This window comes from Prionailurus viverrinus, chromosome A1 (genome assembly GCF_022837055.1).
Source record: "Prionailurus viverrinus isolate Anna chromosome A1, UM_Priviv_1.0, whole genome shotgun sequence".
NCBI lineage: Eukaryota > Metazoa > Chordata > Mammalia > Carnivora > Felidae > Prionailurus > Prionailurus viverrinus.
In genome coordinates this window covers 73,814,915-73,827,847 of record NC_062561.1, presented here as the reverse complement: position 1 = coordinate 73,827,847, position 12,933 = coordinate 73,814,915, and the positions used below count along the sequence as shown (strand labels likewise).

Here is a 12,933-nt window from a genome sequence, read left to right as displayed (position 1 = left end):
ACTTTCCAAGAGAGGAAATCCTCATGTCTAATCAATATATAAAAAGGAGTTCAATCTTATTAGTAATTAGAGAATATGAATTAAAACCACAACATGATACACCTAGATTCCCCACATATTTGCCAAGATTTTAGCCTAAAAATACCAACTGTTACCAGTGTAGCTATCAAATTTCTTGCACACTGCTAGTAGAAATGCAGGCTAGTGCAAATACTTGGAAAATCTGTTTGACATCACCTAGTTAAGTTGTATCTCTAAGACTCAGCAATTCTAGGTATGCATCCTGGAGGTTATCTACACACATGTGCAAAAGATACATACACATGAATGTTCTCTGAAGAGCTGTTAGTGACTCCCAAACTGGAAACAACAGCTCATCCTCAGTGGAGTGGACAGAACTGGTATATACAAACCTCGGTATCTCGAACAGCAATGAAATTAAACAACTCATTACTACATGCAACATCCTGGCTTGAGTGGCAAGAATCTTGCAAACAACTGATATAAAATGATACACAAATGAGGTCATTCATATAAAGTCCACAAACAGGCAAAACCAACAATATATTTCACGTATCCACACAGAGGTGGTAAAACTATAAAGCAAAGCACAGAAATGATCATCACAAAAGTCCAAGTAGGTTGTGATCTGGGAGAATGCAGGAAGCTTCTGAGGTATGGTCATATTCTTTGTCCCATCTGGGTAGGAGATAAAGTGGCATCCACTTCAGTATTCATCAAGCTGTACGTATGTGTTTTATGCACTTTCCTTTATGCCTGTACATTTCATCATAAAAGATTTTAAGCTTCTGTTCACTTTTTTGCCTCTACTTGCTCATAGGAGTGTCACTTTCCAAAGTAACTGACCACTAGTTTCTCAAGAAGGCCTAGGAATGGCCTCCTTAGAGAAAGAGATTATTGGAATGTTCAAAGCACTTAACCAGTAGTTCATCTCAAACAGGGAAAGCAAGACATTAACTGTCAACAGTTTATGGGCGATTTCGAAGAAGCTGAAATACAGCTATTTAATTCATCTTAAGGCATGGTCAAGTCAAAGAAACCTGAACACTTCGCTATGTTGCTAAGAACTGTGTGCTAAAGAGCTCTGAGAGATCCAAGCTAGCCAGAATACCAGCGACTAGTAACACTATTCTTTCTGATGCCCACTGCAAAGTATCTGAACACCTGCACTTCCTTGAAAGAAAACAAGCTGAACGTGTATGTGGGTATGTTCTGTGTTCAGATAAAGAGCTAACACCAAGAAGACTGGTGGAAAGCCTGTATGAGGAACAATCAGACACCTGCTGCACATCCCATGTGCTGCCCAAACCTGACCAGCCAGTCAACTGGACGTTGAACCAGAGAGACATGGAAATGTCAGCTTTCTTGAGGGATTCACACAGCAGAGCGGAGAGGTGAGACATACTTAAGAGTCTGCAAGAGATCTCTCCAGGCACCTTTCCAGGCATGAGCCCCTGAGAGGCTTCTCTCCCTCTCCCCCAAACCCCAGGCCGAACTGGCCAAGTCCTCTTGGAAGTAAATGAGCATATCTCAATGGGAAAAAGTATGCCATATACTGCCACTTTGGAGTCTGTCACAATAGCATCACTGAGACCCACACCCCAAGGCCCTGCAAAGGCAGAGAGCACCTTTGTCCCCTTTAGGTGCCTTGTTAACCAAGAGACAGCCAGGGTAGCTAGACAGCTGGGGGAAAGCTCTCAGGCAGAAAGTAGAGCACAAGGAAGGGGGAGAGGTAGAGGGAGCAGGAGAAGAGGAGGAAGAGAAAGGGAAGAGGGAGGAGGGAACAGGAGGGGTGAAGAAAAAGGAAGAGAAAGGGGAAAGGAGAATGGGAGGAAGAGGAAGGTGAGTAAAGAGAGGATGAAGAAACTAGAAAAAAAATTTAGACAATATTCCCACATAAAATGTTGTATACCTGACACGAAGATATGCTCTGAGTGAACATGAACAGACTTGCATTTAAAAATAATAGGCAAAAATTAACAATATTCAATGTGAGAGTTAGCAAAGAATACTAAGAAATCTCAGAAATCTCTCAGGAAGGAAAAAAACAAACACAAGCAATGAGGGTGGAAAAACATAAGAAAACTGGAAGATCAATTCAAGAGGTCCAACGTCCAATTAACAGGATTCCAGATAAAAGAACAGCAAAAACAGTGGAAGGAAGAACCCCAGAGACAATACCAGGAAACTTCTCAGAAACGAACGACCTGGAAAGTGAACTCTCTTCTTCCACACTGCTAATTCCACAGATAAAAGTTCAAGAATTAAGAAGGGCATGTTACTTAAAACCCTGAAGAAAATCTAACATCAAAGACTTCCCTCTCGGAGAGTGGGAATCGGTGGTGAAAGGGGAGATGCAGGGCACCGCACTCGGCTTCTCCTGTTAGAAGCTGTGGACAAGCATTTGTCCTTTTAAATTCTGAAGACACATTGAATACAAAAAAAATTAAGTTAAAACCTCCTGCTATATTGATGGGCAGAGAATACTTAACAGTAGAGCTAAAGAAGTAGGTCATTAGGTTGGGAAAAGATTTAAGTAGTAATCTGTCGATTTTCTGATCTTATTTCCTACCATATACATGGTACATCCACTTCTGCCTTTGAGCACGAGTGGTATTATCAGTCCATGTGGTTTAAAGCATGGGCTATTACAGTTATTTAAAATAAACAACTGAGTGGGTGCCTGGGTGGCTCAGTCGGTTAAGCGTCCGACTCTTGAATTCAGCTCAGGTCATGATCTCACAGTTCATGGGTTCGAGCCCCATGTCGGGCTCCACAATGTGCGGAGCCTGCTTGGGATTCTCTCTCTCTGCCCCTCCCCGGCTCATGCACACTCTCTCTCTCTCTCTCATAAAATAAACTTATAAAACAACAACAACAACAATTGAGGACAAAACTTTACAGGATTCTAAATCTTTGGAACCTGCTAGAAGCATTCCCTAATTTCCCAAAGAATGTAACTCACAGGAATCCCAATGTGTCTTCTCTGAAATATAGTCTAAATAACAACACAGACTTGGGGAAGGCAGGCAAAACCTCAGAATAATGCAGATGTGCAGAAATTCCTTTCCCTCTAGTTTACAATCTTCCCTCCCTCCCTCCCTCCCTCCCTCCTTTCTTTCTTTCTTTCTTTCTTTTGGCAGATGGTGTCTTACCTCAGGCACCATAAGAAAATACCATAGAATACTGGGTAGCTCAAACACCAGAAATTTATTTTCTTAGTTCTGAAGGCTGGGGGCATGGGATTAGAGTGCCAGCATGGTCAGGTTCTGGGGAGACTCTTCCTAACTTGCAGGCACAGCCTTCTCACTGTATTCTCACACGGTAGAGAGAGAGAGAGAGAGAGAGAACAGACTAATCCTGTCATGAGGGGCTCGCTCCCATGAGCTCATCTACCCCTAACACCATCTCCAAATACTATCAAATTGGGTGTCAGGGCTTCAACATATGACTTTTGGGGTCATACAAGCAATTCAGTCCTGGATGTTAATGCCTGCTGTGTGCCTATGGTAGCAGATTCTCAAGAAGACCCATGCCCTTGTATAGTCCTCTCCCCTTGGTAAAGGCAGGGCCTGTGACTAGCACTCCTGTGACTGTATTATGGTAAGTAATATAGCAAAGGTGAAGGCATTGTGCAGATACAATTAAGGTCTGTAATCAGGTGACTGATTTAATAAAAAAGGAGACTGCCCTGGTGAGCCTACCTAATCAGGTAGGCTCCTTAAAACAGAGACAGGGGCCATCCCAATGGTCAGAGAGATTCTCCTGCTGGCCTGGAAGAAGCAAACTGTGGTGAGCTCAACAGCTGCAAGAAAAATATATTCTTCCAACAAGAAGAATGAAGTTGGAAGAGGATCCTGAGCCTCAGATGAAACCACAGTTCCAACCAATCCCTGAGTACAGTCTTGTGAGACACTGACCAGAGAACCACAGAAAGCAGTGCTGACCCGTGGAAACAGTAAAATAATAAATGCAGGAATGTATGTAGCTTTAAGCAGCTGAATTTGTGTTAACTCACTACATAGCACAACAACCTTATCCAGAAGAGGATGCTTAAACATAATTCAGAGAGACGGTAAAAGATGGCCAGAGTTAAATACAGCTCTTTAAACATATAAATAAGCACAAATTCATTTTCCAAACTAATTCTGCTTATTGGTTTAAAATATCAAACCACAAATTCTTGACATCTATAAGCTCATTAGCTAACATCTCATGAATTGCTTTATGTTAGCAATCTAATCATTTTTCATGTTAGCTCACCTTTCTACCAAGCACATAGAGTTAACACAAAGCCAGTCACTTAAGTCCACAATGATTAAATCCTAAATATTTCCTGTTCAAGTTCTCAGAAGGAACAGGAAACATGGCAAAACTATAACCTGGTCACTTTTCCTATCTTTCTATCCAAAACTTAAAAATTTTTAGAATTTGGCAACCACAATGAAAAATATATCCTAATTCTAAGCCCACTGTCACACAACAAATGACTTCTTCTAAGATGACCCCTGGTCCTCATGCTCTCGTAAAATTCCCTTCCCCTTTAAGTGTGTGCTGGGTTTCATGGCTCATTTCCAATGAAAACAAAATGGCAGAAGCAATGGAATGTGAATCCCAAGATTAATATGTAAAAAGACCATGGCCTCCATCTTGGGTACTCTCCTGGACTACTCACCCAGGGGGAAGACAGCTACATGGCGTATAGCAGCCCCGTGGAGAGGACCCTAAGCCTGCCAATAACCACTTGAGTGAGCTTGCAACAGACTCCCCTTCCCCACTCAGGCTGAGCCTTCAGATGATACTGCAGCCCTGGCCAAGCTCAGGAGAGATCTTAAACAAGAGGCACCCAGCTAAGTCAAACCCAGATTACTGACACACAGAAATTGTGAGATGATAAATGTTTGTTGTTTTAAAGCATGAAGTTTTGGGGGTAATCTGTTACACAGCAACAGGTAACTAGTAACCTACCAGTAAACATAAGCTAAAAACACTAAATGCTTTGAGGCAACAGTACAAAAAAAGGAAAGAAAAATTCAATTAAAAGATTAAAGCTCTAACCTTGAGCACTCTTCCTGAAAGACCAATAATCTCACCATCTTTGGGCTCTACTACTGTAGCAGTATTCACATCACCACTTCCTGTTGTATCAATGATATCGATGATTTTTGGTTTTCCATCAGTTGTGACCTGAAAATGAAGGGATAATTGAAATATGAATTATAGATTTCTTAATCATTATAAAAAGCAATGCCAACCCCCATATATGTGTGCACACATGTACACATACATAAAATACCCTATAAAATCTGCATTCATTTAAAAAAGAAAATTGAGTTGTTTTAAGCCAAAAGCTGGAGAGATACTTACAAAAAAATTACTCATGAAAAACAAAGAATCCTTCAAGTGATTTTACACAGTCAGTTAATAAATACTTACTAAGCATTTACCACAGGCCACTCGTTTAGGTGTTGGGGACACACACACAGTAATCTATACCTAGAAGTCCCTGGTCTCACAGATCTTCTGTTCTACTCAATTAACATGTCAGATACCTAACGCCAGATGGTGATAATTATTATGGAGAAAAATTAAGGAGAAGGAGGAGGTAGTGTGGGGTTTTCAGTAACTAGGTTGGTTAAGAAAGATCTCACTGAGAAGGTAACATCTGAGAAAAGATCTGAAGAAGGTAAGCTCTGGGCCCGACAAGCACAAACCTTCAGGGGAAAACATGTAATGACATTTCATTACAGGATGCCCACCGGCACTCAAACCTCGTTAAGTCCAAAGTTCAAAGTTCAAACTTAACATTCGAACTTCCTTCCCTCCAGGCTCTGCCATCTCAGGAATCGGCACATACCCAGTTGCTCAAACCAGAGAGTTCAACGTCCTTCTTGGATTCCTTTCTCTGGTTTGCTGCCCACATCAAATCTGTCAGGAAGTCATCTTCATTCCATCTCTAAAATACAGTTCGAGTCCATCTTCTCTGGATTTTCGCCACCACTATCCCAACCCTCTCCCCACCACCACCTCTTGCCTTCGTGACACTGATGCTCTGTGCAGGTCTCCAGGGTGCGTTCGTGGCCCGCACCAGAAGCAAGAGGACAAGCTGTGCGATGGCAGCCGCCAGCTCCCATGCGGTCCCTTGCCATGGAGCTCCCGCACTCAGCACAAAAGCCTCTGAGCGACCCGTTCCACCGCGGCCCTGGACCACTGTAACCGCACTGGCCTCCTCTCAGTTCCTGCCACGTGCCAGCCTTTCCCTGTCCCACGACTCTGTGCACACAGTCCTTCCGCTTGGGATCCTCTGTCTGTCCCTTCAGCTGTTCCATAGAAATCCCCATCTCATCTTTCGGCCTTCTACTAAAATGTCACCTCTTCAGAAGGCCTCCATGATGACCTCTTCTGTGGGCAGTCACCACCCTAAACCTGAGCCTTACTCTTCCTCACTGGGCCTTGTTTCCCTCACAGAATTTGTAATTCTACAGTTAGCTGATTCCTCATCTATTTCCACTATTAGAAAGTAAGTTCCCTAAGGGCAAGGACTAGGTCTATTTTATTCACCAAATTCTCCCAAACCTAGCAGTGCCTGGTTGGTGCTCAATACAGATTTAATTACTGAATGATCTGACACAAACTGCTCAGCATTAAGACTGATTTTTCTAAGGCCTGGTTTCTTGGCCAGTTCACAAATTTTCTTTGGGGCCATGCAGACTACTACAGGTGACAGCAGTCCTGTATTTCCACACTGCTTTTGTTGGAAAAATCACTTCTTGGCTTGCTTTGCAAAGGGAATCTGTAGCATTCAAGATAGAGGTACTGAGTTACCAGCAGGGAATCGTCAGGCTTGGAGACACAAAGATGACCGAAAAAAGACAATCCCCCCAGGGCGCCTGGGTGGCTCAGTCGGTTAAGCATCCGACTTCGGCTCAGGTCATGATCTCGCGGTCCGTGAGTTCGAGCCCTGCATCGGACTCTGGGCTGACAGCTCAGAGCCTGGAGACTGTTTTGGATTCTGTGTCTCCCTCTCTCTCTGACCCTCCCCTGCTCATGCTCTGTCTCTCTCTGTCTCAAAAATAAATAAATGTTAAAAAAAAAAAAAATTAAAAAAAAAAAAGACAACCCCCTGCCTATCCTCAAGGAGGGGGGCGGAGAAAAAAGGGAACGCAAAAAAAAAATGCCAAGAGCATCAGAGAAGCACAAGGTCTTCCAACTCCTTTCCACCCAGAGAATTCACATTCACACTCTTTAAGATCAAGCTAAGTGTCCCTCTGTGTGTCTTTCCAGGCACTTCTCCCACTGTAGTGTCCTCAAAGCCCTGTAGGTAAGGGTTACCAAGGGAGGAGAGGGAAAGTTACCACGTAGAGGAAACAAAGGCACACATTTTTCTTTATGAGGCAGAAGCAAAGAGGTTCTTGGCGGGCCCCAAATCTTCTTCCAACTACATTGCTATACAACCACCTGGGGCCATAAAGGCCTCCCAGGTACAGCTGCCTTTTTTAAATTTTTTAATGGAAACTTTAAGCTGGATGCTTATTTCTTGGAAATTGTCTATACTAGTAACAAAATAACTAATATACTCAGGAGGCTCAAAATCAGTTTAAAAAAATGACTTTGGAAGTCAAACCAAATTCTGATAAGATCATGATAAAATTAACTGATTAAATCCGCTACTGGCTTTGAAGGGATTGGCTAAGCATCTTTGGAAATAAAATAAATGAAGGAAAATATAAGAAAATCAACCAAAATACAAAATGGAAATACTCCCTTATAAAATTAAAACTAGCTAAATCACATAAGAAAATAATCGATTTCAAAATGTATTCCAAAGAAGTCTGTAACTTGAAAGCTAAGCCATAGCACTAGGAACACAATCACCTATCTTTATCTTCTCAACGAGCAAACAACTTCAGTGACTTGAGATCAAGAATCACAAGAGATCACTAACAAGCCAGACAACAGATCCCTCTCATTAGAAACCTCATTATCAGTGTGTGAGCAAAGGAAGAAAACCTAATGGGATTTGGTGACTTATTTACCATCTACTATTGCCACCAGCTTTACTTATTAGTCTGTCTCTTTCATTACAACTTCTTACATATGCACTTTTCTATCCCTGTACTTCTTTCTCCATTAGGTAAAGGAAATCACACCACTGGAGACAATAAGACACAAGAGGGAATTTGGGGTTAGGGAGGAGAGGTGTTAAAAAAGGCAAACCGGCTGAGGATTTTGCAATGGAGCTTTGGGAGAAGTAGGACAGTGAACTGCTACCATCAGAATGAATTCCCTCATCTTTGCAGGGGGAGGAGGAAGATGTTATGAGCAGAGCTAGGGTAGTACTCCGTGTGCACTGGGGTGGGGGACTGAGAAAGGCCTAGGGGGCTATGCTGGACAAACAAAACAGAAATTGCCCAAAGGTTTCCCCCACGTCAAGACTCTAAGTCACTTTGTGTCTCCACTGAATTGATTATGGTGAGGAAGCTGGTGAGGGCTGGGAGCTCCCGTCATTAAACACGAGGATCAGAAGAAAGCAGGAAAGGGGAGTTGCAAATCATCCTGAACAAAACAAAATGAATGTAGAAGCATTTACTTGAAAATATTCTTTTAAGCAAGGGAAGATATTTCATAAGCAAGTACTATTAAATGACTTATTCTGAGGATGTAATGATGAATGCATCAGACAGGCTCCGCTTTCAGAAAGCTTACAATCCAGTTGGAAAACAGATTAGTAAAGAGATAACTGCAACACAGGACAATAAATAAAAAAGGTAAGGACAGTGTGTATGAAAGCATGTAAGAATATAAAACCCAGCTTGGGGGAATTAGGGAAGACTAACCGCGAGAAAGGTGATAAAAATTAAAACCAACTGCATAGCATCCAACATTTGTAACCAATTATGTATCTATGATTTACTTTATTCAGGAAATGTAAAAACAAAGATTTTTATAGGACCACTTGTAACCTTCCCCAAGCCATTTTTTTCTCCATGAGGAAATTATGCATGCTGTGCACACATTTTTTTTTTTCTCATTCAACAAAAATAATGTGATAGGCACGTCTCCTACAAAATGCATTTGGACATATGCTGTCAAAGAATTTTAACTTATGCAGGAAAAAAGGTTACGTAAACAGAAATACTAAAATGAAACATTTTAAGCGCTACAGGGGGGCGGGGAGGGGAGATATGAACACATTGCTAGGAAAGCAAAAAGAAAAAAAGCACCCAAATAACTGTTGGTAAGGATGGGCCTGATTCATCCTGAAGCCTCGGGTCAAACACAATGCTGGGCACACACGTGTAGATATATGCTGGGGTCTTAATTCAGCCAGTAGAGGTCCCAAAAGCTAATAGGGTCAAGACCCAGGTGGGTCTTAAAGGATTAAGCAAGTTACAGGTGAGGGTGGAAGGCTTGCGGGCAGATTAACTCATGTGTTGAGGAAAGGCCTGAAACACGGGGTGAGTGGAAAGGGTGGAATGTTCTGGATGGAAGCATAGGGCAAACAGTGAGAAGCAAAGCACCACGAGGAGGTCAAGCTGCACGGAGAAGCGCCACACAAAATTCAAATTCTGGAATTTTTAGGCAAAGGCAACTAGAATGCCAAAATTAAGTGCTTTGTTTTGTATTACACAAGGGTGTTACAGAAGCAGTTTCTTATTTTTTCTAAGGAAAATAATCTGGCATTGTAAAGGGTGGAGCCAAGAGAAGACTGGTGGCAGGAGACCAACTGGCCACTGTGTATTCTTTCCAGGTCAGTGCAAGTCCCATCTCGGCCTCAAAGCCAGCTCTCACTGGCCCCTGATCAATCCTGGTGACGCCTGCAGGAGGACGGCTTTTAACTCACCCTTGGGCACCTGCCAGGTGCCTGGATATTCGATGAGGAAAGATGTAATCATTTATGCACTTATTACTCCTTTCATGCTGTCTGCCCTCTACTTTTTTTTTTGAAGTTTATTTATTTTAGAGAGAGAGAGAGAGAATGCACAGGGGAGGGGCAGAGAGGGAGAGAGGATCCCAAGCAGGCTCTGCACTGTCAGCGCAGAGTCCCATGAGGGGCTCGATCCCATGAACTGTGACATCGTGACCTGAGCCAAAACCAAGAGTCAGACGCTTAACCGACTGAAGCATCCAAGTGCCCCCACCCTCTGCTTTTCACAAGCCCAGACAGCTGTCACAAAAGACCACTGGGCCCAAAGCAGTCACTGAAGAATGACACCCCATTGCCATGTCCAAAGGGTTTATTTGTATCTCTGGTCCTCCATGCAGACCCCACCTGGCATTCTAAATGTCCACTCCTTTTTTTCTTTCCTTCCTATTTCTATCCACTTTCTTATCTTAATGATGTATACACGGAACTACAAAATAAATTGGCAAAAGCAGGGGGAAAAAACCTTGAAAATTCACTCATGTGCAAGCCACTGTACTGAATTTCTTTAACTGGTCATATTTATGTCAGTATCTCAGAGTTAAAGTTGTTGGAAGACAAGAGTTACGTTTTCATTTTATTTCAATATTTTACTGCTTGAACATTTGTTATTACATGCCAATATCTAGTGTGTATTTATACTTCACACAGTGGGTGATTTAAATCCCAGCCTAAACTCCTAAATAAACTGGCTTAAAAAAAAAAATCAGTGTTTACTTAATACTCTGCTTGAGCATTTGAAAAAGTCACATGTAATTAATCTCCTCAATCAATGTCCACAGCAACACTGTGTTGAGAACTGCTGTTACTTTACAGAGAGTAACGGAACAAAGTGATAAGCAGACTGGGAAATTCTACAAAAGCATTTTTACTGAGACAGTACTCCTCCAAACTCTCCTGATCCTTTTATTATCCTGACAAAAGAACCAGTGAACCACTTACCCCAGCTGTTCTCCTCCCACTTATCCCTATAAAAAGTAAACATACCCTAGGACAGAATGGAAACCATGACCACTCTGCAATCAAGCCTCAATGAGGTGATAGCTGTCACTGTTGCAAGGCTTCAGAGTTATTAATGCAACAACTGTATCACTAGAGCTACCAGGAGGGAACAGTATGACTCCCTATTCTGATTCACCAAAGCTTCCTGGTCCCAAAAGCCCAAGGTGTGTTGTACTCCAGAGTGCTGCTGAAGACTTAACAGGAGAAAGCAAGATTCCTAAAGGGATCCTGTACAGTCAGACTGGTTCCCCTTCCCCCCCCCTCCCCAGCACGACATCTTAACCTCCAAAATGCTTCCTCGATTATTGGAAAGTACAATAAAGGATCCAGAGGCCAGAGGGGACTTGGGGGAGGGAGAGAATTACTAAACTTCAGAGTATAGTGAAGAAAGGAGAGTAAGATACACAGATGAAGGGTTGACCAGAGGGAGAGGATTACATCCAGATTAGATTTTTAAAAGATGGATCTTCAACAGTGATATTTTGTTTATGACTGTATTTCGTTAAATGCTAAGGCGAAATCTACAGAAGCCAAACTTCAAAGACTTTAGACGGAATACTTTTAATCAAGAAACACATTTTTAAAAAAATTACCTTTTGGTACAGTACTTTAAAGATTTCAAAGGTGCTTCTGGCAAAATTCAGCAATTTTTTAAAATCGTAATTAAAGTATGTTGTCTTATATTTGGAGATAAAAAAAATTAACGAAGCCTAATTTAATAGAGCCTGAAGAGTTGGCCAAAAACAAACTAAATTGGGTTCTTACGTAAAACAAAGACGAAGCCATGCGCTTCAATGACCCTAAACAAGTACAGTGCAGAAGATGGTTTAAAAATAGAACACATAAAACTACCAGAGGAAACTACCAGAGGAAGTTGACCGAGTTATCTTCTCGAAACCCGGCTTTGGTGCTAAAGACCAACAATTCTCCCCAGAACCAAATCCCCCGAACAACAGCAATAAAAAGGTTCTGATAGGTCGTTCGCCACTGTTCTGTTTCCTCCCCGCCCCCACCCCCGACAACTAATAAAAATTGTAAAATCCCCGTTAAAAAACAGTAGGCACGGGCCGGTGCCCGAGACACTAGGGACCTGCGGAGGAAGGCAGCGCGGCGGGAAGCGGCCCCGGGGCCCGGGCCTGGCAGCACCTGGGCAGGAAGGGGCTTCCTGGGCGAAAGGCGGACCCAGGCACCCCGGCCGGCCGCGCCTGGCACGCCGCTTTTGTCTGGGCCGGGCTGACGGCCCAGCCCGAGCCCCGATGCCTCCTCCCGGTGCCGGCTCCCGCTCGGCCGCAGAGCGGGCTTCGGCCTGCCGCGCTGCGAGGCTGCGTCCCCTCCACGTCCCCCGCCAGCCCGCCGGCCAGCCGGCCGCCCGCGCCCCCGCGCCCTCCGCGGCTGCCGCACCTGCATGCCAGGAGCCCCGGGGTCCACCCCCGTGTCCAGGACGGCGATGAGCACCCCCCGCCCGTCATACTCTGGGTAGCGACAGAGGAAGGAGGCGGCCCCGGTCTCTTTCTTGGGCAGGAGGCCGTGGAAGGGGAAGGGCTCCTCGGCCGCTGCGGTGGCCATGGACGCAGGCTGCAGGACGAGGAAGAGGCAAACTGCCAGGCTGCGCGTGGACGAGCGGCGCGAGGACACCCGGGCGGCCGCGGGCCTGGGCGGGGGCGAGGGGCGGGGCCGGGCGCCGGCCAATCCCGGCCCGCCAGGGGGAGGCGGCCAATCACGTGCCGCTACGTAACCCAACGGCGCCGCTCTCAGGACCTGGGCCGGAGTGTTGCCCGGGCCGCAGAGAAGGAGGCGGAGTCTGGCTCCGGGGCTGGAGATTTCGGCTCTTAGACTTGGGGTCTTAAAGAGACCTGTACTTGGGATTTTTTTTTTTTTTTTTTAGGGGAGGGCTGCGTTCCGAGGGAAGGGTCTGTGAGTCCCGGGAGAAACCCTCTCCGAGGGACAGGGAAGGAAATGAGCCGCCGGCCTGGGGTAGCGGAAAC

At 44.3% G+C, this 12,933-nt stretch overlaps 1 protein-coding gene across 8 annotated transcripts in view; it reads right to left on the bottom strand.

Annotated features, from left to right (window-relative positions):
- The window catches only part of TPP2 (tripeptidyl peptidase 2), a 68,584-nt gene extending 55,992 nt beyond the window's left edge, over window positions 1-12,592 (bottom strand). For all 8 annotated transcript variants that reach the window (XR_007151038.1, XM_047853447.1, XM_047853403.1 and 5 more), the window contains exons 1-2: window positions 12,350-12,592; window positions 5,080-5,208 (exon numbers count right to left, since the gene is read on the bottom strand). Coding sequence is in view for 7 of the 8 variants with exons in the window: in XM_047853447.1 (XP_047709403.1) it covers window positions 5,080-5,208; window positions 12,350-12,514 (294 nt within the window). In the remaining variant the exon portion in view is untranslated. The remainder of the gene's footprint in view (window positions 1-5,079; window positions 5,209-12,349) is intronic.
- Between the last annotated feature and the right edge of the window lie 341 nt (window positions 12,593-12,933).